At 37.1% G+C, this 22,826-nt stretch overlaps 3 protein-coding genes across 5 annotated transcripts; 2 read left to right on the forward strand and 1 right to left on the reverse strand.

Moving 5' to 3' along the window:
* Positions 1-668: 668 nt before the first annotated feature.
* On the forward strand, positions 669-2,570 carry LOC104900479 (uncharacterized). Its single transcript, XM_019250666.2, has 4 exons — positions 669-760; positions 857-1,028; positions 1,112-1,252; positions 1,457-2,570. Exons 1-4 carry the CDS (start codon positions 672-674, stop codon positions 2,441-2,443), a joined length of 1,389 nt encoding a protein of 462 aa, XP_019106211.2. The 5' UTR covers positions 669-671; the 3' UTR covers positions 2,444-2,570.
* Positions 2,571-4,390: 1,820 nt separating this feature from the next.
* LOC104900372 (acyl-[acyl-carrier-protein] hydrolase FATB2, chloroplastic) lies at positions 4,391-8,173 on the reverse strand. Its single transcript, XM_010687786.4, has 7 exons — positions 7,554-8,173; positions 7,236-7,382; positions 6,910-7,043; positions 5,703-5,816; positions 5,364-5,550; positions 5,065-5,133; positions 4,391-4,814 (listed from the first exon to the last, which is right to left on the reverse strand). The coding sequence occupies exons 1-7, from the start codon at positions 7,782-7,784 to the stop codon at positions 4,605-4,607; spliced, it is 1,092 nt and encodes a 363-aa protein (XP_010686088.2). The 5' UTR covers positions 7,785-8,173; the 3' UTR covers positions 4,391-4,604.
* A 2,624-nt stretch (positions 8,174-10,797) lies between these two features.
* LOC104900373 (uncharacterized) lies at positions 10,798-21,005 on the forward strand. Of its 3 annotated transcripts, none has more exons than XM_010687787.4 (7): positions 10,798-11,107; positions 11,623-11,756; positions 18,163-18,252; positions 19,286-19,338; positions 19,708-19,810; positions 20,353-20,458; positions 20,610-21,005. In XM_010687787.4, the coding sequence occupies exons 1-7, from the start codon at positions 10,891-10,893 to the stop codon at positions 20,705-20,707; spliced, it is 801 nt and encodes a 266-aa protein (XP_010686089.2). In that variant the 5' UTR covers positions 10,798-10,890; the 3' UTR covers positions 20,708-21,005. The 3 variants fall into 3 exon arrangements, with proteins under 3 accessions (XP_010686089.2, XP_010686090.2, XP_048490123.1); XM_010687788.4 differs by having other exon boundaries at positions 10,800-11,107; positions 20,599-21,005; XM_048634166.2 differs by lacking the exons at positions 10,798-11,107; positions 11,623-11,756 and adding an exon at positions 14,586-14,940.
* Positions 21,006-22,826: the final 1,821 nt, after the last annotated feature.

The following is a 22,826-nucleotide window of genomic DNA, read 5'->3' on the forward strand; positions in this document are numbered from 1 at the left end:
GCTCGATGAAGAAGTTTGTAACCGTACGAAATTTGACGATTACAAGGAAATAGGCATCTCTCTCTGCAGATTAGAAACATGTTTGACGTCTTATTTGGATGGAGAAAAGCTTCCAAGTGGTATATCATTTTTTTGGTACTCGACATTAATTTTTGTTTAATGTAAGTTACATATATTTATCATTAAGTTAATTTTTACCATTTTTGATTCACCAGCAAGAAATTGATCAAGAGAGTTCAATGTCGTTTGAAGATTCTCAAGAACAAAAGAATTGTTATTGCTCAGCAACTAAGAGAAGACATTGCTCAGCTTTTCAAATATGGATACCGACAGATTGCTTTCAACAGGGTATTTAAATCCTCTACTACATGTAACATGCATTATGCATATCTAATAGTAGTATTTACCTAACTTAACCATCGTACAAGTATTTCAGATTCTTTCACTACCATCTTACTACTTAGGCCTTAGTATGTATGTACTTGTGGCCTGTGGCTGTGGCCTGTGGGTATCACAATTCACCTTGTTAAGGAGGGTGTGTCAGTGTCAAACTCTGAATCGTCTTGTTAATTGTTATACCACTATACCCACCACCACCATTATTTCTTTACGATTTTCTATAAGCTAACTTATTACCTCAATATAATTTTATTCAGATTGAACAATTATACATGGATGAAGAGATGATTTTTGTTTACGACTTGTTGGATCAATTCTCGGAGTTCATAATACTAAACCTTTCCTTTATTCGTAGACACAAGTAAGTAAATGTAGCTTGAATTCCCGCCTTACTTTCTCATGCTCTACTTGCACCTCTAACATGGCATGCATTTTACCATTTCATTACACTTTGAAGAAACCTTCCAAAAGATGTGAACGAGGCTATTTCGACCCTCATCTTCGCCTCAGCAAGATGCAGCGATCTTCCAGAACTTAGGCGCGTCAGGGACCTCTTCAACAAGTGTTATGGTCACAAGTTTACCACCTCCGTACTTGAATTGCACCCTGAAAACCATGTTAACTGTCAGGTCTGTTAATCAATCTTTGAATTTGCTAATTGCTTGGCGTTTGAGTACTGGTATTTGAGCTTAGTATACTGCTAAAATTGCAGATGAAAGACAAGTTAACCCTACTATCAGTTTCCGAAGAAAAAAAGAACAGATTGTTGAATGAAATAGTGAAAGATTTCTTCTATAAACCAATGCAGTTAGCACTTGACTACAAGCCAGATTCTCAAGAGCAATCCCCAAAGGTATCAATTCCCATAATTATTGATATGATCAATTTGGCTGATTAAAGCTCATTTTTACTATTATTTTTGCAAGTTGAAGTGAACACACGCCTATAGGAGGTTAGACTCAAAAAAACCTGGAATTAGACTTTTTAATCTAATCCTAGATAGGGACAAGTCAGAGTTCCTCATGTGATCACCAAGCTGAGCTATATTTTGCTGCAGGTTACTGAATTATATGAGATTGAAGGGCAAGAAACATCTGTCAAGGAAAATATTAGCACTTCCAGTAGCTGTTCTGTTGTGCTGCAATCTTCCCCCTCCACTGCTGTGACTTCGAAACTAGCAGAAGTGCACAAGTGTGCGCAACTGATCAGTAATCCTTATTATGAGTATGAAATGAGTGCTACTGATGTAAGGAGAGTTGAAATAGCTGGCTGTTCTTCAGAAAGCTCAAGTGGTCAGTACTACTCTGATCAGGATTCATTTATCTACCTGGATGATGTGCAAGAGTTCAAATCACCTACCAAACAAGGGAAAGGCATGCACTGTGTGGATCAGGATCAAAGATTTTTCATGTTCGGATCAACTTCATCGTTTTCTAGTAGGAGATCAGTATCTAAGGAGAAACAGAGTTTAGACGACCTTCAACCTGAGATTTATTACAGTCATAGGCCCAACAATAGTCGGAGGAAGTATCAGAAAGAAGTAGTTGATCAGAATGGTATAAAGGTTGCATCAAGTGATTGTAGCTTAGACCAACCATGCTATTTTTACACCAATAACAGCAATGCAATTATGTTTCACAAGGGAAAGCAAGGAGTCGAAAAAGTGTCCGAGTACCAAGTTGAAGGGGAGGAAATCCTAGAAATGGGATTAACTACTACTAGTCCTGATGTGCCTCGAACATCCTTTGATGATTATATGGATAGCTTTTCGCCTACGAATTGTTGGGCTGTCGTGCCCTATGTTAAGGCAGCTGTAGCATTGCCTGCGACTCAGGAAATGGAGATAATGAAGAGTAGAGTAGATCAAACAATTTATAGATCGAATTCTGATCTGCCGGTAGAGGAGGACGTTCATAGTGGTAAGAATTCAGCTTCTCCAAAGCATGTACACCCAAAGTTGCCAGATTATGATGAGATAGCAGCCAAGTTTATGGCACTTAAGAAGGTTCATCAACAAAAACAAACAAGTTTGCAAGTTCGTTGATTGTGCCAGCACCGTTAACTTTTATGATGTTTTGGCTTTTCATTTATACCTTAGTTATTTCTCCTGTTTCCGTAATTATTGTTTTTCAGGTAACTGCTTTTTGGAATTAGTCCAGATTTTTTTACTTCCATCACTGAGTTAATAGTTAATACTATCAAGATCTTTCTGTATCATTCAGTTTACAAGGTCACAGCAGAAAGTATAAATTAACAGAAATGAGCAAATAATCTAGCTAGGGCTTCTTTGTTCCGCTTTGATCAAAAACAAGTTAATCGACCATAAAAAAATTACTAATAAGTCCAATATCCCTTAGGCCTTAGTATAATCGAATGGATTATCTTCTCAATTGGTACATGAGACCTGCTCACCATATCTGACAAGACCAAATGAGTCGTCATATTGCCATCTAAAGTAATAGCAAACATGAAATACACAATACAAACAACTAACTTTGGCCGGAGTATATATTTATAATTTAAATACACAAGTAACCTAATATAATCTTGTCAAATACAAATTCAGCTTTCAAAACCTTATTAAACTTGTAGACATTCTTGAAATCAAATTCAGTATAATCATTATGTTAATATCATAATAAAAATAGTTTGACATTCCCATAAGAAAATCGTTAACATGTCAATCAATCAAAGTTAAAAGGAAAAATATATTCTAGTAATCCAACTTTTAACCGGTTCGCTAAATATAATTCAACCTATCTATTTTTTTAAATAATCCAACCTTGAAGTGATTTTTCTTGCACTGATCACTTTTGATCAATAGGTCATTTTTTCCCATTTTATTAATATACAACACGTGTACTCCACCAACAGTGGAGTCGACAGAACAAACCTTGGAGTACGAGTTAAAAGGAAATTGTCTTTTAACCTAAACAATAATGTTTTTTCTCGAAAATGGACTCCATTGACCACCTTTATGGGGCACGAGTAATAAGAATCCTACCGAAAAAGTACTTCTAGGATAACTTTAATGACAATATTCCGGATTCATAACAAAATGTCTTTTTGACCCCGAAACCTACGTTTTTTTTAGGAAGAAAGCTACATTTTTTTTTAAGAAAATGAACTCTTTTGACCATCCTTAAGGAGCAGGAATGACGAGAATCAAGTTGAAACGAATACCAATATGCCAACTTTTAGGGAAACATCCCGAGACGGACAAAAAATCTGTTATTACCTTGAAATCTACGTTTTATTCGAAAACAGACTCCACTGACCACTCGTATAGGACACGAATCACGAGAATCCGGTCAAAACAAGTACCAACCTGCCAACTATCACGGTTAACATCCCGAGATGAACAAAAATGCATTTTTGACCTACCGACCATCCTTATCAAGCATGAGTGATGAGTCATGACCATCCTCTCCCCCACCCCAGTGACCGGCAGCCCGCACCCCCCTCCCCTCGAATTTTCGCAGCCTCCCACCTCAAGGTAATTGACAAGTTCAAATTGATCAAGATCTTGATGGCTTGAAAATAGCTTGTAATTGCTAAGCTAAAAACATATTTTCTGTAAAAAGTGTTATCCTCATCTTTCAGACTTCGAACATACTCAAAGATACCAAAAGGATTAACCAGGTGACCAACCATTTGGATCAAACTATTAGAACCACATAAGACTAAATACTAAGCCCACTAATCCACTAACAAGCAAACAGTAGTTAGGGAATACACCAACACCCTCTTAGTAGAAGACTAAGACTAGAAATACAAAACCTTAATGCAGAGAACAACTAAAACTAGTGAGATACAATGCAAGAAAACTAGGAAAATAGGATAGATAAAAAGATAAACTCCCAATACAATTTTAAATCTGAAATCAAAGAACTTCTCTAGTGGAAAAAATTTCTTTTGCAACTTGTCAAATGCTCCGATTGTTTCACAAACGTAGCATTAGGTGATATTAATATATAGAGATGAGAGAGCGGAAACAAGAACATGCTCGTGTTCAATTCAATTCAATTCAATTCAATTCATAAGATGATTACAACTAGCCTTAACTAGAGGTAGCAAGTTAACTCAATAAAACTAAAATCCTAGAAAATAAGCAACTGCTACTAATAATAACGTGGATAGATATCTCTCCACTGCCCACACTAAAACTAGCAAACTAGTACCTAAAACCAAGGAAGTATTATCCACTAACAATATTCATTGGAGCTCCTCCATAAGGTTCTAGCCCTTGCAACTTCACTCCCATTTTCGAGACGAAGTAAATGATGAAATTCATGAGGAACTTCATTGGATGCACCTGAGAGTGATTGTAGCACACTTTCTCTCCCACATTCTCTTCTATACTCCAATGTTATCGCCGCTAGTTCATAGTTTTCCCTCACTTCTTCTGGGGTTCCCTGCGTCAGTAATATATATAAGCATGCCTAACATTAGTAAACCAACGTGACTAAAACTTTGCAATGATAATGTCCAAAAATTCTCCCTTAAAGAATATATTTAATGGTTATTTCACCAAATACCCCTTTTCATGTGAACCAAGGATGTCTTGGTCGAGTGATTAAGATTGAGGTTATAGGTTCGAATTCCCCCTTCCCCTTCTTTGTACTGCTCGATGTCAAAATAGTATTAGGTTACTAATAGATATACCTCAAGAATCCAGCTTATATACTTGACATTATTCACATGCTGATTGGGGTCCAAGTCGAACCATAAAGGCTGCAATGAATGAAGATTTTGATCATAATTAATAACGACATGAGAAAAAAAAATAAAACAGACACAATTAATATCAGCAAATAAATCACTCCATCCGTTACAAATTTTAATCACTTTAACAATGATAAGAATTCCCATTAAAAAAAACAATGATAAGAATTGGGTTAAACATGGCTAATAAAATAATTTGTTATAGGAGTAAGAAGGATATAGAGAAGAAAAAGACGCACCTTAATTCCTCTTAGAATATAATCCGCTTTATCTTCATCAAGTTTATGTAATCTCCTAAGCTTGTCATGCTTATTAACAGTTAGGAGGGGATGAAGATAATCTCTCACATAAGGATCTCCTTTAGCTTTGATCTCCTCTGGAATTTTTGATAGCCGCCTTGTTTTCTCATTAATCATCACAAATTCACTGTTTTTTATTTGCATATACATGCATGAAAGAAAATAACTAGTTATAATTACTAGTTTTATTTATCAAAACATACATCAGTTATTTAACTTATACTTAATTACTACTGAGTCTAATTATAACTTTATAAAAGTTTCAAGTTTGGAGAGAACCTGTCAACTCGCATGATCTTCTTTCCAGTATTTGCATTTGTTAGGTTGGAGCTACAAGTCAGACTATGTTTTGATAAGCCTGAGCACCATGTCTCCACTTCAACAATGTCTCCCCTGCCAATACTCCATACTCATTTCATATACGCATGCACTTTTCTTAAAGTACGCATAATATTTGAGGTAGAACTTTGATCATTTATTATTTTTAATAAATATTAATAAGAACAATGAGAAAATAACACTACTATAAGTCTAGGACCACCAATGACAAGTTGCATGACCAAATGCCTTTTTCATTAATTACATGGTTGGTACTTGGTGGAAGCTATATAATAAATTAAACCCACCTATATTGCCAAAAATAAAGAAGATATTGTAACCATTTGGAACTTTCAAAAAAAGTAAAATGGAAAATCTTCTTCTTCTGGATAGATTACTTATGGTATAATAATGTAGAATAATGATAGTTCAAAATTTTCCAAATAATAACCACCTAATTAGATTTATAAAAGAAACTTTTGAAACACGTATTAGAAAGACAACAATGATACATATAGAAGCATTGTCAAAAAAAAAAGATACATATAGAAGTACTAGTAAGCAACATTCATGAAAGACATAAAGAAAAAACATAATAAATACATAAATGCAATTTATTGTGACATTTTCTCTCTTTTAAATAATATTGAACTTAATAGATTTCTTTTGTTCCAAAATACATTAATTTTTACATATGTCAATGCACTAATTTGATTGTTAATATCTTTAATAATTAATTAGTGAAACTTATAAAATATTAATATTTTAAAATTACATTTTGAGACAATAAAACAGTAAATTATTTGATGGCATTTGTATTGTGTATATTATAGAGATCGGGATAGTTATTGCTTTCTCTCTATCTCGCATGACTCATGAGGACCACCCGGATCTATAAGGTCAAGTAAATATTTTCTTTTTTATAAAAAAAGGAAGGGACCAAACAGTTTTCTAATTAGTAGAAGTAAGCATAGGTTAACTTCTTTTTTTTTTTTTTGAAAGAAGCATAGGTTTACTTACATAAGAAAATATATATTAGAAAATTTGATAATTTATCAATTGTTACTTATTAGGTAATTACAGCCAATTAGCCTTACTTTTTCTAATACGGATAGACATAAGATTAAATATGTTGAGGCTAATTTATTAACCTAAGACATAGACATACCATGAAGGATAAGAATTGACTTGAACTTGCATTCTTCCAATGACCCAGATTAGGTTTCGACTAGTCATCTCCTTTGACACACCAAACCCTTCTACCACTAGTCCTGAACTTTGAAATAGGTTCAAACCAGTTTCCTGCAATTAATTATATTATATTAATAAAATAAGATCGATTATTTATACTACCAATACAACTTAGCTTGTAATTTGGAGCTAAGGTTAGAATAAACAAGGCAATGCAATGCAACAAGGTAAGGTAGATTAACATACAAGAAGAAGAGACATCTATCTATCTATCAAAGCTGTTAAGGTAAGTGTTACTAATACCTGTGTATAGTTTAACAAAGCCTCCAAGGATGCCTTTTGATGGATATCAAGCTCATACAGTCTAACCAAGAAATTTTGTCCCACCACATGCTCATCTTCATTATACCTCCTTTTGCCCAATTCATCAATATCATCCACATCCACGCTCTGCAATATTAACAATACATACATTATTATTTTCTCTATCTTGCCTTTATTTTCTAGCTCATTAACCACAATTATATTTTCATTCTAAATACAAATTGCAAATATATAAACCTTGACTTGAAATTGCAAAAATATATATATAAAGGAATAGTACTACTCCACAGTCCATACCTTCCCAAAATCGTTGATCTTGAAAGGGTCTTGGAAATTATCTACCTTAACTTGCAATCTTGATATTTGGGAAGCTGAAATGGCTCCAAAATTTGTGGTGTTGTCGACTAATCCTCTTCTCATCAGTAATAACTTCCAAGGAGCCTGAGCCTGAGCCTGAGCCTGAGCCTGAGCCTGAGCCTTGGCCTTCGTTAATGGAAAGCTTGATAAAACACTTGAAATTGTAGGCATGATTATTATCTTCAGATCATATAGATTATAGATTTCCCACCCACCCCAAAGTATTATATATGTTTACAATCTTGTTGAGGTAGTCAATACTCAATAGTGTCTATGTCTTAGCTAACTTGTGTAAAATTGCTTCTTCACAACTAAAAACTTTCTCTCTCCTCTTTAATATGGCCTTTAATGCACCTCTTCCAAGTTTACGTAACAAGTTCTATTTTTTTGGCTCCTCTTATACTAGTAGTAAAGTGAAGGAACGCCAAGCAACACTGACAATGCCATTACTCCTCTGCCAATACACTCAACTCCCTTTTTTTGGGATATCATTGATCCAACACGATACGGATTTGTTCCCCCCTAACACTATATTTTCAAACTTCACTTTTTTTTTGTTGTTCAAATGTTTATGAATATTTTGTTTTTCACCTGATTTCCAAGCTTAGGTGGCCATTACAATTTACAAGAGCGAGCGCTAGTTTATATTGAGAGTTAGTTTTGTAAGAGACTACCTACTTTTAAATTAAAATTAGATAATAACAATCCTTATATTAAAAACAGATTTAGGCCAATAGCAACTAGTTTGATTTCATTCAATAACTAGTTTAATCCATTTGGTGATTAGGTATACTTTTATATTAAAATTAGACCATCTCTTTTAATAATTGGTGTTATATTGAAAATGTACAAACTTAATATATCAACTGGCATTTTCGTAAATAACTATTACTAGTATTATTAAGTTGTATTGTTTGGCTTAGATATTAAATTATAATTTTATTTTTTTAATTTTTTAAAATAAGAAAAAAATTACGACTTAATATTTAACTTCAATGACTTAATATCAATAACATGTTATTTACGAAAATTCCACTTGATTATAAAATTTGTATACCTTCGAGATGAATTGGCATTTTCTCGACAATTATATGGTGAAATTTTTTCCTAATAATGTTGAATCTTTCAAGAATACGGCAACATTGTCACTTAAGTAATTTTAGGGACAAATTTAGATGTTAAAAAAAGAGCATTTAGTCACTTATGATTATAATGAGGTACATCCATACATGATTATAGGTTCAAGTGGCTAGAGCTCCTTCAGTGTCATAGGTTGAGAATTCGAGCTCTCTTCGAATGGAGATAGGATAGACGAAAGAGTTTGAGTTGTTGGGAATCCGGATGGCCCTATGATAAAATATATTGAGCTGTTCATTTTGACTCGGCCTGTTTTTTTTTACCACCAAGTATAACTTACTCATTTTTCCATAGTTCAAACACAAACCTACAAAATACTGTTATACAAGTCCATGGGCTTTGGATTTTGTTGGGCTTTGGACTAAAAGCAAAATAGCCCAAAAAGTTTTTGTTTTGTAATATAATTGATGGGTTTAGAAAGTATATTAGAAGAATAAAGTATCATATAACATGGGAATAAGGTAGGCACACATGATAGGTTGAGAGATTGTACGTGCTGGACCATATCTTTGGATGGAAAAGTAAGATATGAGACATGAATCACAAAAGCATGATAAAGTCATGATTTTAAAGCCTATTACGATAAAGTTACAACATGACAACACGAGTGAGGCACATGCACGACAATTAGGCTAGCAATTCGTGTCAGTGGATCGTGTTAATGTCAATTTCGATTTGGCCTCCAAATGTATTAAAAATGATATAAAAAGACAAAAATAAATCAATTGCATAATATAATATGCAACTAATTGGGTTGACTTCATGTCATTCCTCGATAATTTCAAATAGAATTTATATCATGTTATCAAGTGGTGTCTACGATTGATAGCCCTAATCGAGGATGCGAGCCAGCTTCCCTTGTCCTGTACTCCTGTCTGATCATCTCTATTATATAAGGGAAGGGGGGAGCAATTGTGTCCTCTTTTGAAACGTCTATTTTACCCCCCTTCTCATTCTAAATTACAAAAGGAATGTCAAAATTAAAACACCGAAAATAAATTTACAACACTCACTCACAAATCACTTAAAAGATGAAACTTTACAAATCACCTATACAATTGAGAAAATCACGTTATAAAAAACAGCAAATCACTCAAATAATCAGGAAACTTTATTAAAACTTAAAATTAATATACAAACTAAAACTAATAACCTAGAACGTCAATACATACAAAAACATTTACAAAAATTTACTTACAAATCACTATTTTCAAGAACCATTCACAATTAATGGTGGGTCATGATAAAAAATAGAGGTGTATTTGTAGTGAAATCAGAATTTAGAAATTAGACAAGGAAAAAAATTATTTACTTTTTTATAGTGTTTCCTATATATAATGAAACTTTTACATTATTTGGACGTATTTTTTATATAAAATTATCAAGGTAAAAAGGTTTATATAAAATATCATTCAAGAATTAAAGTACAACATATCTCTATTATATAAGGGAAGGGGGAGTATGGTGTCCCCGAATGAAGAGACTATCTTACCCCTTCCCATTCTAAATTACAAATTCACTTACAAATCAAAGGGGCTTCAAACAAAAATACAAAAATATAATTATAAATCACTCACAAGTCAACTAAAATCATAAAATTGCATAATTTACGTTATGCAAATCACTAGAATGAGAAACTTTACAAAAACTTAAAAATTCACTTATAAACTACAACCTATGAAAAAATTGACTTGAAATCAAAGTGTCTACTTTCTTTACAATTTATGAAGTACTATACTTAATTCAAAAATCACAAAAAAATTATAATATTAGAAATCATAAAGAATTCAAAAAAAAATCTATTTTATTCATAGAATTTAACTTTGAAAAGTAAAAAAAAAAAACAAAACAAAAAGAATGGTGAGAGACTTAAGTGACAGAAACTAAACCAATCAAATTTTGCAACTAAAACCAATAATACTTCGTATGTCTAATGTTCAAATTTTAACTCTTATGCCGAAGAAAATTGAGTTTCTGTTCGAGAAAAATTCAAGCACGCATCGCGTGCAAAAAATTCTAGTTTTTTCTAGTGCAAGAGAGGGGCAAGCCCCAAGCCCCTAACAGAAGATAAAACAGAACAAACGAAAACAGAAAGGCGAGAGCAGGAAAAGAAAGCCAAAAGAAGCACGGCCCATAAAAAATGGCGTTAGCAAGCTCCAGAGTGGCGGTGGTGAGAGCGTCATGGGACACTCAAGAAATGCTTCCTTATAATCGCAATGCTCCTCGCAAAATCAAGAAATTAGAACTTTCTTCTCTCTTCTCAACTTCAACTTCAACCTCTCAAAAAAAGCAGACCCCCAAATTACAGATTGATGTTGATGAGCTTCTCAAGTTCAATCCTACGCCCCCTCGTAAAGGTAACAAAATGCTGCTGTAAATTGTAATGGGTTTTTTGTTAATTTGTGTCTAGATATAATGATGGTCTCCAATGATAGAGTGATTTTTCAATCTTGGTATGTGTTATTTTGGTAATTTGGTGTATGTTTTAGAAATTAGATTGATATTGATGAATGATGACAAGAGTACGTTGCTCCTCTTTTATTTTGGATTAATTTGTTGTTAATTAAAAGATTAATCTTTCTTCGATTTATGGACTCTGGATTAATAGTGGCCTTACACAGTCTTATCTATTGTGAAGATAAAACCAGCATTCAGCATTGCATAGTGGGAGCCTTTCTGAAGGCATTGGGGAATTTGGGGTTATATTTACGTTGGCAAAAGTATGTTACTTTTACTATGAGTATTGTGTTAGGGAATATGTGGGTATAGGCCTATAGGGTAGACTGTGTTTGTTGAAGTCATCCTTTATATTGAATTATAAGTACTATTGATGAACTGATTTTGCATATCTCTGATTTTGAAATAACGAAAGAAACTGTAAATTTGGAGGAGTCAACAACACACTTGGGTTATGAGAGATGGTTGCCAAGCCCACCGAAGGTAGAGAATCCCCGATCTTCACACAATGCGGCAGCCTTGGCATATATTGGAGACTGTATATATGAGGTATATGTGTTTTCTCCCCTACCAAATTGTCCTGAAACCTGACTATAATCAACTTTTAGATATTGCTGTGTATACTATGTGCGCGTATCTTTTTCCACAAACTCAAATGTTCCTATTCCTAATCAGTGGCACATGATGACAAGTGGCAATAAAGGATGCTATGCTGTTTACTAATCTAAAAACATTATGCAATACAGCTTTGGTAGCTTGGAACAAGAATAGTTTTGCATATTGCTATGAAGGATATTGATCTTTTCTTTAAGTTCAATATTAGTGATTAAATGATTGTGACACCTCAGGCCACTAAACCACTGCTGACATATGCAAGGCGCAACAAGAAAGGGTAAAAGAGATATTAATCATTAAGGGGGTAGTGGAAGAATGGAATATTTTGTTATTATGCTGAAATAAGGAGAGTTGTCAGAAGTTAGTTATATAGAGAGAAACTGTATATATAAGGGGTTTGGGTTCAGTAGAAAGGCGAAAAAGGTGTAAGGAAGTTCTTTTGGAGAGAAGGGGGCCTCTCGAAAGCTCACCATTATCTGTAGCTTGTTGCTTTTATCATCAATATAGTAAATCTGGGTTGCTGAATTGTCTAGAATACTTGCTATAATTCTGTTGTAATTAATCATTCTGTTTTTCCGTGTTTGGGAGTGCAAGCCATTACAACTTGGTATCAGAGCGGCACATCCTGGAGGAGGAAATGGCACCCTCAACGTCAGCGCAGAGGCTGGGTAATTTGGAAGGACAGATGACTAGCTTGCAAAACTCCATTGCTGAGCAGATCACTTCATCAGTAAGCTTGGCTATGGAAGCTGTTAAACATTCTATAGCTGAGCAAATCTCTGAGAAAAGGGAGGAAGCAGTGAAGAAGAGTAAGGAGGAATTGGAGATTGCGAGTTTCCAGTTGGGGGGACGAATCGACCGGACTCGTGAAAATATAGAAGGAGCCATGTCGGTCATCCGTCGAGAACAGGAGAAGTTTCGACGGGAAACACTTGAATCTCTACGAACCCAACGCAATCCCAGTAGGGAACCGCGAGATCTGGACGCAGCCGCCGTTGGCCAGGGGATCCTTGGCAATGAAGAGGGTGAAAACAGAGGAGGCAGAAATGGTGGCGAATCAGAACATTTTTCGAGAAATGGTGGCGAATTTGGACGAGGGGGGTCTGGCGGTGGTCCGGGAAATTTGTGGGGAAGAGATGGTGGAAGTAGAGGCGGTGGTAATTGGAGGCATAAGAAGTTGGATATGCCGGGATTTGAAGGGACGGATCCAGATGGTTGGTTCTTGCGAGCCGAGAAGTTTTTTTCCTTCTATGGGTTGTCGGAGTCAGAGAAAATGGAGGCTGCGGTGGTAGCTATGGAGGGGGATGCGCTGAGGTGGTATCAATGGGAAAACAAGAGAAATCCAATTGTCTCGTGGGAATCATTGAAGGAGTTTATACTCCTCCAATTCCGGCCGACCAATGGTGGGTCATTATATGAACAGTGGTTGGCCACCAGTCAAACCACCACGGTGCAAGATTACCGGCGGAAATTCGTCGACATGGCCGCTCCCTTGGAGAGTATACCTGAGGCGATACTGTTGGGGAAATTCATCCATGGGTTGAAGGAGGAAATTCAAACAGAGATGAGGGTTTTAAGCCCACTAAACCTGGAGCAGGCCATGGACTTGGCGTTGAAAATTGAGGAGAAGAATAAAGTGATTGGGCTGCGGAAGGTTCATGAGCCTGGGTCTTATAGAAGTGGGTATTCCTTATATAACAGGACTCCTAGCTCTAGTTCTTCTGGCCAGACTAATGTAACTAATGGGAAGAGTTGGGCCTTGGGATCCAGCGAATCACAGGCTTCAGTGAATACCCCAAAGTCTTCTCTAACTTCGGTAAAGCCTTTTGGTGAAATGCGTCGACTAACAGAAAAAGAGCTTCAAGAGAAGAGAGCCAGGGGACTCTGTTACCGATGCGACGAAAAGTGGCACGCCGGCCACCGTTGCCGGCGACGGGAGTTGAGCGTCTTGCTTATAGACGACGCGGCGGAGGAAGTTTCCGATGGCGATTTCAACTTCAGCGAACCACCGCTTTCTCCTACGGAGGAAACACCACCGGAATTTTCAGTTTTTCACTTAATTCGGTGATCGGGCTGACAAACCCAAAAACCATGAAACTTCTGAGCCGCATTAACGATCACGAGGTGGTGGTAATGGTAGATCCAGGGGCAACCCATAATTTTCTCTGCTTGACTACCATTGAGAAGGTGCAAGTGCCGGTGACCGAGTCGGCGGAGTTTGGGGTTTCTCTCGGAGATGGGCAGGCTGTCCGCGGCACCGGAATATGCAATGAGGTGAGGTTACAATTAATGGGTGGCGTGGAGGTTATAGCAGATTTTTTACCCTTGGAACTGGGTAACTAAGATGTAATTTTAGGTGTGTGGTTAGAGACTGGGAACGGTGGTGAGCAACTGGAAAACTCAGGAGATGAGTTTTGTGGTGAATGGGGAGCAGCATACCATTAGAGGGGATCCTTCATTAGGACGTTCCCAGATCACTTTGAAGGCCATGTTAAAGACCTTGCGCAAGGAAGGTGGGGGTCTATGGCTGGAGTTTAACCTACTGGAGGAAGAGAACGCGGTGACACAAGAGACCCAGGAGGTACCGGCTTTCTTGAAAGGCGTGATGGGGGAGTTTGTGGAAGTTTTTGATAGCCCCAAAGGATTACCCCCTCCTAGAGGGCATGAACATGCCATCATCCTCAAGGATGGCAGTGACCCAGTGAGTGTTCGACCGTATCGATATCCCCAATTCTAGAAAGATGAAATCGAACGGTTAATTAAGGAGATGTTGGCAGCCGGAATTATTAAACCATCCACAAGTCCGTTTTCTAGCCCCGTCATTTTGGTGAAGAAAAAAGATGGTTCATGGCGTTTTTGTGTGGATTATCGGGCATTAAATAAAGAAATGGTGCCGGATAAATATCCTATCCCGGTGATTGATGAATTACTTGATGAGCTTCATGGGGCTACCATTTTTTCCAAGTTGGATTTAAAGGCGGGATACCATCAAATTTTGGTGAAACCAGAGGACACGCATAAAACTGCTTTCAGGACACATGAGGGTCACTACGAGTTTTTGGTGATGCCGTTTGGGCTCACAAACGCTCCGGCCACTTTTCAGTCTTTGATGAATGAGGTATTCCGACCATTCTTGCGTCGCTTTGTCTTGTTTTTTTTTATGATATATTGATTTATAGTAAATCTGAGGAGGATCATGTGGGCCATTTGCGATTGCTTTTACAAGCTCTGGCAACTAACAGCTTGGTTGTGAACATTAAAAAATGCGAATTTGGTAGAATGGAGATAGCATATTTGGGGCATGTAATTTCTAGTGGTGGGGTGGCTGTAGATATGGAGAAAGTAGAGGCTATGCTGGAGGGGGAACAACCTAAGAACCTGCGGGAACTTAGAGGGTTCTTAGGCCTTACGGGCTATTACCGCAAGTTCATTTCTCGTTATGCCCAGATTGCAAAGCCCTTGACAGAACAATTAAAGAAGGACTGTTTTGGGTGGTCTGATGATGCCACTAAGGCCTTTGAGGCGCTCAAACAAGCAATGGTAACGGCACCGGTACTCGCTATGCCAAACTTTCAGCAGCCCTTTGTAATTGAGACGGACGCTTCGGGGTTCGGTCTGGAGGCCGTGTTGATGCAGGGGCAGCAACCACTAGCCTTTTACAGTAAATTTTTGGGGCCTCGGGCTCAGTTGAAATCCGTGTATGAAAAGGAACTCATGGCAGTTTGTCTTGCTGTACAAAAGTGGCGCCATTACCTACTGGGGCACCACTTTGTGATTCGTACGGACCAACAAAGCCTCTGTTACATCATGCAACAACGGGAGGTAGGGGCGGAATTTTAGAAGTGGGTGAGTAAATTGATGGGCTACGATTTTGAAATTCAGTATAAGCCCGGGTGTGCTAATCGGGTGGCGGATGCGTTATCTCGTAAATCTGTTGGGGAGGTCGAATTGGGGGCGATGATTTCTACCCATACTATTGGCTGGCACCAATTGGAGCAGGAGGTGTCTCAAGACCCCTTACTATCCCGAATTCAGCAGGATCTCATCTCTGGAACTAAAGAGCACACCCACTTTTCTCTGCTAGAACACAGGTACAGGTTGCTGTACAAAGGGTGATATGTCCTCCCCTCTACTTCTTCTCTGGTTCCAATAATACTTCGTGAGTACCATGACTCACCTATGGGAGGCCATACCGGGGAATTTAAAACATATTTGAGGGTGGCAGCAGATTGGTATTGGCAGGGCATGCGTCGTGACATCACCACTTATGTTCAGCATTGTCTCATTTGCAAGGTTTCTCATCAGCACCCTAGTGGACTTCTCCAACCCTTACCACTTCCATCATTGGTGTGGGATGATTTGACGATGGATTTTATTGAAGGATTGCCTCTTTCTCGGGGGGTAGATACCATACTGGTGGTGGTAGATCGTCTCTCAAAATATGGCCACTTTCTCACCCTTCGCCACCCCTTTACTGTTGTGACTGTGGCAGAGCTGTTCATCAAGGAGATAGTGCGCTTACATGGGTTCCCATCTTCTATTGTATCTGATAGGGATCGCATCTTCATGAGTATATTTTGGCGGGAACTTTTTCGGTTCATGGGACGTCCCTGAAGCATAGCACGGCCTATCATCCTCAAACGGATGGTCAATCGGAGATTGTGAACCAGAGGTTAGAAACTTATCTTCGCTGCTTTGTTGGAGGGCACCCTAAGACTTGGGCTAAATGGCTGCCGTGGGCAGAGTTCTCATACAACACCTCTCCTCATCTGTCCACAAAAATGTCTCCTTTTAAGGTGTTGTATGGTCGCGACCCACCCCACGTCCTTCGGGCGAACAGGGGACGCACCTCAGTGGATAGTCTGGAGGTCATGCTCCAAGAAAGGGACATTATATACTGGATGATTTGCACTTTAATCTCATGCGTGCCCAGCAGAAAATGAAATGGGCAGCTGATGGGAAGCGCCAAGATGTCCAGCACAATGTGGGGGATTTGGTTTTTCTCAAGCTTCAACCATATCGCCAGAAGTCATTGGCTAAACGCCCCTATGAGAAGCTAGCTGCACGTTACTATGGCCCTTTTCCTATCCTCCAACGCATTGGGGCTGTTGCTTATAAGCTCCAACTGCCTCTGCACAGCAAAATCCATCCTGTTTTTCACGTGTCTCAACTGAAGAAAGCTATTGGCACTGCTCCAGCCCTATCTACCCTTCCACCCCACTTATCAGCTGACATGGAACTCCATACAGAACCGGAAAAGTTACTGGAGGTGAAACGGGTCACGAGGGGTCAACACAACCACTTGGAGGCCTTAATTCAGTGGAAAGGTCTACCAGTTTTTGAAGCTACTTGGGAGGATGTTGCTGCAACCCATCACAGGTTTCCTTGGTTCCACCTTGAGGACAAGGTGAATCTTTGGGGGGGAGGTATTGTGACACCTCAGGCCACTAAACCACTGCTGACATATGCAAAGCGCAACAAGAAAGGGTAAAAGAGATATTAATTATTAAGGGGGTAGTGGAAGAATGGAATATTTTGTTATTATGCTGAAATAAGGAGAGTTATCAGAAGTTAGTTATGGAGAGAGAAACTGTATATATAAGGGGTTTGGGTTCAGTAGAAAGGCATTCAGAAAAAGGTGTAAGGAAGTTCTTTTGGAGAGAAGGGGGCCTCTCGAAAGCTCACCATTATCTGTAGCTTGTTGCTTTTATCATCAATATAGTAAATCTGGGTTGCTGAATTGCCTAGAATACTTGCTATAATTCTGTTGTAATTAATCTTTCTGTTTTTCCCTGTTGTGGGAGTGCAAGCCATTACAATGATCTGGAACTTCTCAAATATCAACTTTCCTTCGGGAGGTAAAGGATCTGCTTCTTTTATATAGCTCCACTCGGAAAACATGCTTTCCCTTGTAGGGGGGTGGCCTAGTTTTGGATGAGGGCTTCAGACTATTAGACGAGGCCTTGGAGAGTTTTGTGTGGGTTTTGAGATAGTGTTTTGGGGCTTCACTTCGCCCAATTTTAAATGCACACAAACAACCTTTGCCTAGCCTGTATGAAAGATCAATGGTTCTTAGATCACTTTGCGAGTTTTGATCAATCATGGTGTAAGAAAGGTGTTGATGTATAAATGTGTGTCCCTTTTCTCAGAGGAAGACTTTGTGGAGGATAGCTAATTGGTCAGGCGTCAGGTCTAACCTCTGGTACTTTTGATGGCCATATATGCATGGGTTGCCTTCCACATTACTACCTACTTCGGGCTGTTTGTTGCTGTAATTTATAAATTAAAATTATGTTTGCACTTATATGTTCTCACTATTATTTTCCTTTGAGATATGCAGTTATATGCCCGGAGGCACTTTTTAGCACCTGCACTAAATATTGAAGAATACAATGACCGTGTGATGGCGGTGGTACGTTGTGAGGCACAGGTCTGTGATTGATGCATTTTGAATCTGAATCTCAAAGTTATGGGTGTTTGGCTCATATGGATAAGGAAAATACTGCTTCTCTTTCTTGTATTGTAAGAGTGGATCTATTTTATCATATGGGGACTAGGGAGTTTAATCAACTTTTTGTTTGGATTTGACAATTTCGACTTTTTCTTGTTTCAAACTTATGCAATATGAAGATTCGAGGATGGACGCTTGATGATGCCAATGGTGTCATATAAATCAATCCCAGATAGAGATACTCTGTTGAAATATAGTAACCTGAGTGTTGGGGAAAGATCATGTCCCACTCCGCCCATGCACTATTTCTCCATTTATGTCTTGCTTCTGCTGAACGCCTTGAGAAATCGTGGTGTTTGTTAATTGGCCTCTGGAGTGAACTGTAATGAGGCCGGGAGCTGTGGTTAATCACTTAATCCTATCTAGATTTCTTTCAGCTCAAGACTAAGAGCTTGTCTCCACGGGAATTGTTTTACACTCTTAAAACGTTGATGAGTGTTATCATTCGGTCCTGCGTGTTTAATAAGTCAATCCTCCTACATGGCCACATGACAAATATAGAGGATATAAAACCTAATATGTAATTTTCTTATGCTCTGGAGGGGTATTTTACTTTGCAAGGACTATCAAGGAATTAGATTTTACCATACTGTATCTGCTGTACCGCTCTGAACTACACATAAATGATGCATTAGTTGCAAAATGTGAGATTTTACTAATTCTTTCCCCTATGGGAGGTATTGTGGGAGCTGTAGTAAGGGAAGAAAAATTAACCGATTTTGTGTGTGCTGCCTATACTTCCATAATAGTCTGTCCGCTAGCAAATCAATATCCGATAGTGAAAAATCATCTTGTTTCATAATGTAATGCATGTGCTAACACATCTCGTCTTTCTTGGGTGCGGATAATATTTGAGATGCAGTCAATATAATTTACTGGCTCATATGCTAAATCTTTTGTGCTGCTGCATGGTCAAGATCTGATGTTTCTTATCGTTGTTTGCTAATGTCAGGATGCACTGCTTCAGAAACTTAATACCGAGAATTTCCTGTCAGCAGAAGAAAGGTATTTACCTTCCTAAATCCTCCTCTACCATGCCTTTGAGAATGGCCATTATGTTTTGTGCTGGTTTATTGTGAAGTCATGACTCATGAGCTAGCCTAACACCTCCAGAATGTTAAGTGTGAATGGGCTCTAGAAATGTATCCCTTGTAGAAGTCCAACTCTGTGATTCCACCTCCGTTAGCAAGGAAATTTGGCAGGGACAGGCCAATGATACACAGCCTTCGATCTCATTCCTGCAGCACATTATAGATTAAATGCTTGATGGATCTACGTCACAGATGGATTGAATTATTTTGTCTTTAGGTACCATTTAAGTGTTATATATACAGTCATGTACTAATATTGCATTTAACTATCTGAAATTGATAGGGATGTTCTACGATGGGGAAAGAACATTACTTCAGCTAAAACACGAACTACAAAACGTGCTGGTGTAGCAGTTTATAATAGAGCTTCTTCTCTGGAAACACTTGTAAGTTACAAAATTCTGTATATTCAAATTTGATCTTTTACTTCTTTCTAGGGTCAAAATGTGTATTCAAGAGTTAAGAGGCAGTAGACCTGCATATTAATGATGCATGCTCTAAATTTCTCATAGTCCCATAACTAATAGGAACAGAGTTTCATATGAGAGTGAACTGTTAGCAGGTTTATTAATCTGGAAGCTGTTGAATTTTTCTGTCATGTGAATTGATTTCTGATAAATTATCCATGTGAAAATTTATCAGTGGTTGAAAAAAATACTTCCTGCGACCTACTAACATCTTCTCCCTCCATCTGGAAGAATTGTCACGTTTTCCCATACTTAAAAATTAAGCATTCATCATCACTATACTAGATTAGTCTTTACAATAGCTATCTAGTTTCAATCCTCTCTCCACCACTCCATTAAGTGAAAATTTTGTTAACTAAACTATCAAAGTAGCCGAAAATCAATAGCTAAAAAGAATGAAAGTCGAGAACAAGTTTCCTTCTGATGGTTATGATTTTAACCTATTGTTAATTTTTTTGTAGATTGGTTACCTCTATCTCACGAACTCGAAGCGCTTGGAGGATATGATGTCAATATTAGGATTCTCGGTTGGTGTTTCTAACCAACCAGTTCTTGAGATTGTAAACGGTAAGAATTCATTTCATTGCTTTTAACAGACTTATTCAGTCAAGTGTTCATCCTTTTTGTTCTTTCCTCGTCTCCTTCTCATTTTATGAAGCTTTCTAGCCTTCTAGGCTTGTTTTAATAATGTTAACACTTGTTGACAGTGGAATTACAGATCATGAAGCAAAAGAGTTCCAAGTAAAAATGATTTCACCACTAAGCCGATCAAGAACCTTGTCTGTCAGTGGTAATGGAAAGAAAGAGTCGGTATAATGGCAGAGAAAATCAGTTGATGATGTAATTAGGATATTGTCTCTATAGATGGGGTGCTGTATAAGCTCATTTTGGAATTATTTTAAGATAAAGAAACAGTTTTAGTTGGCCAATAGATCTGCATATTAATGATTTATGCTCTAAACTTCACATAGCAGAAAATTTAGTATATATACCATCTAAGATTAAGAATGAATTATGTATGGATACAACTTAGAAAAATCTGTCATGGACAAAATATCTCTGTATCTTCTATCTTTCTCATTTGAATTCTTAAACTATTTTTATTTAGAGAAAATCTTCTAAATTCTTCTCAACTATAAGATAAAGATATAATCATGTAAGATTTTATTTAATTTGTCTCCATGAGTAGTTTATTAATCTTTATAATTCTTAGTAGTTAAAGTTTTTTTTTTTTTTTTGACATCGAGTAGTTAAAGTTATTTAAGGTCAAAGAAGTGTATCGGTAACAATGACTATGTTTTTCTTCACGTATAAATCACAATGAGGGTCAAAGTGCAATTCGTGAATAGTGTAAAATAACAAAGTGTAACTATTAAAAAGAAACTGATGTGATTATATTAGGAAAAAACCAACTATATCATACGAAAAACTGACTAACGACAACCGAAGTCGAGCATACATACGACGATCTTCATGCGTGGCTGAGTGCCCCTTTTTACGGGTGATATAAGCCTGAGCAGCCAAGAGGCTTCACCTATTTTGGATCAAATCCCGCAATATCCGAAAAAAAATTGACTATATCCTACAAAAACTGACTATATAATAAGTGATTCATCAAATAAAAACTAGTTATATTATATGATTTTCGGTGCATAATAACTTAACCTCAACCCCTCCCATTAAATAGCTTAACACAATTTGAGATATAAGATACTTGTGGGGATAATGACAAACCATTTGAGATGTGCTATACTATTTTTTGAGAAATATGGATCCAACTGGGCCAGGAATTTTGGATAAGTATGCATTCTCAAAATTTTAAGATTTTAAATTCTAAATTTCCACTCACAATTTTTTTAAAAAATTATCTCCATCAAAAGTTATCATTGCATTATCTTTAGCACTCTATATTAGTATTATGTTAATACTGATGCTTGTAGCGTTACTTGTTTTAGTTATTCTGCATGATTAAAGCTGTCATTGATTTGAAGTTGAATTATAGGGATTAGGGAATACCTTTGTTGTGATTGATGTCTAGGAAGTAGGAACTACATCTTCGACATGTTTATCTAAAAGTGTTAGGAGTAGGAGTACGAGAAAGCCTTGGTAACCAACTGTTTGAGTCCAAAAGAGACTCAAATACCCAAAAAAATACAATTGTACTATTATAACCTGGTATTGGTATCTAATTGTTATCAGGACTGGTACCAAGCAAACCTTACTTTGTTATCAATATGTTCGAACAATGGTACCATTATAACCTAGCATTGGTACCAAGCAAACCCTTGCCACACGCGCGTGAAATTTCCAACACATAAAATGACCAAATTCCCCCCGTTTGAGTCCGCTAAGAGACTCAAACGGTTGGACGCCTAGCCAAGCTCGTAGGAGTACTATATAGTGCAAATCCTAAATTTTTATTTTTCAGGGATTTCCAAGTCCTTTTTTTTAACTTCAACTAGTTATTAGGTTCGGGCTATGCTCCAGGTAAGAAAAAATTTCATTTATTAATATAATACTTTAGATAATAGCACTAAATACAACTTAGCCTAGTGGTTAGAACTTTAGTATATGTACTTGAGGTCTCGGGATCAAACTCTATACTATGCAATTCCTTAATTTTTTTAGTGTACATGAATTACATGAACTAAAACTCCCTACGGAGAGCGCCACGTGGCATAGTTTCTTGTTTTCGCACGCCTTTTAATATATTTGTATAGATTAATGAAAAGTCAACTAGATTTGTTAGTATTTCTTCTAGTCTTTAGTCACTGCAATATATCTTTTTAACGGACTCAAATAAAAACTTTATCATTAATTATTACATATAAGTAAACACTATAGAAAATTGATATTTGAAAAATGGACATTGAGAGAAATTAAATAATATTACACTTGATAATTAATTTTAATTATATTTGAATACGGTCAGATT

Source organism: Beta vulgaris, chromosome 7 (genome assembly GCF_026745355.1).
Source record: "Beta vulgaris subsp. vulgaris cultivar EL10 chromosome 7, EL10.2, whole genome shotgun sequence".
Lineage (NCBI taxonomy): Eukaryota > Viridiplantae > Streptophyta > Magnoliopsida > Caryophyllales > Amaranthaceae > Beta > Beta vulgaris.

Bases quoted from the DNA above. Each gene is read 5' to 3' on its own strand.
- LOC104900479 (XM_019250666.2), top strand. From the start codon at position 672: ATGGATGAAGAGATGATTTTTGTTTACGACTTGTTGGATCAATTCTCG. The intron at 761-856 runs GTAAGTAAATGT...TACACTTTGAAG, and splicing joins TCCTTTATTCGTAGACACAA to AAACCTTCCAAAAGATGTGA. The intron at 1,253-1,456 runs GTATCAATTCCC...ATTTTGCTGCAG, and splicing joins CTCAAGAGCAATCCCCAAAG to GTTACTGAATTATATGAGAT.
- LOC104900372 (XM_010687786.4), bottom strand. From the start codon at position 7,784: ATGCCTACAATTTCAAGTGTTTTATCAAGCTTTCCATTAACGAAGGCC. The intron at 7,383-7,553 runs GTATGGACTGTG...TTAATATTGCAG, and splicing joins AGATCAACGATTTTGGGAAG to AGCGTGGATGTGGATGATAT. The intron at 7,044-7,235 runs GTATTAGTAACA...AATTAATTGCAG, and splicing joins CTTTGTTAAACTATACACAG to GAAACTGGTTTGAACCTATT.
- LOC104900373 (XM_010687787.4), top strand. From the start codon at position 10,891: ATGGCGTTAGCAAGCTCCAGAGTGGCGGTGGTGAGAGCGTCATGGGAC. The intron at 11,108-11,622 runs GTAACAAAATGC...AAATAACGAAAG, and splicing joins TCCTACGCCCCCTCGTAAAG to AAACTGTAAATTTGGAGGAG. The intron at 20,459-20,609 runs GTAAGAATTCAT...GTGGAATTACAG, and splicing joins AGTTCTTGAGATTGTAAACG to ATCATGAAGCAAAAGAGTTC.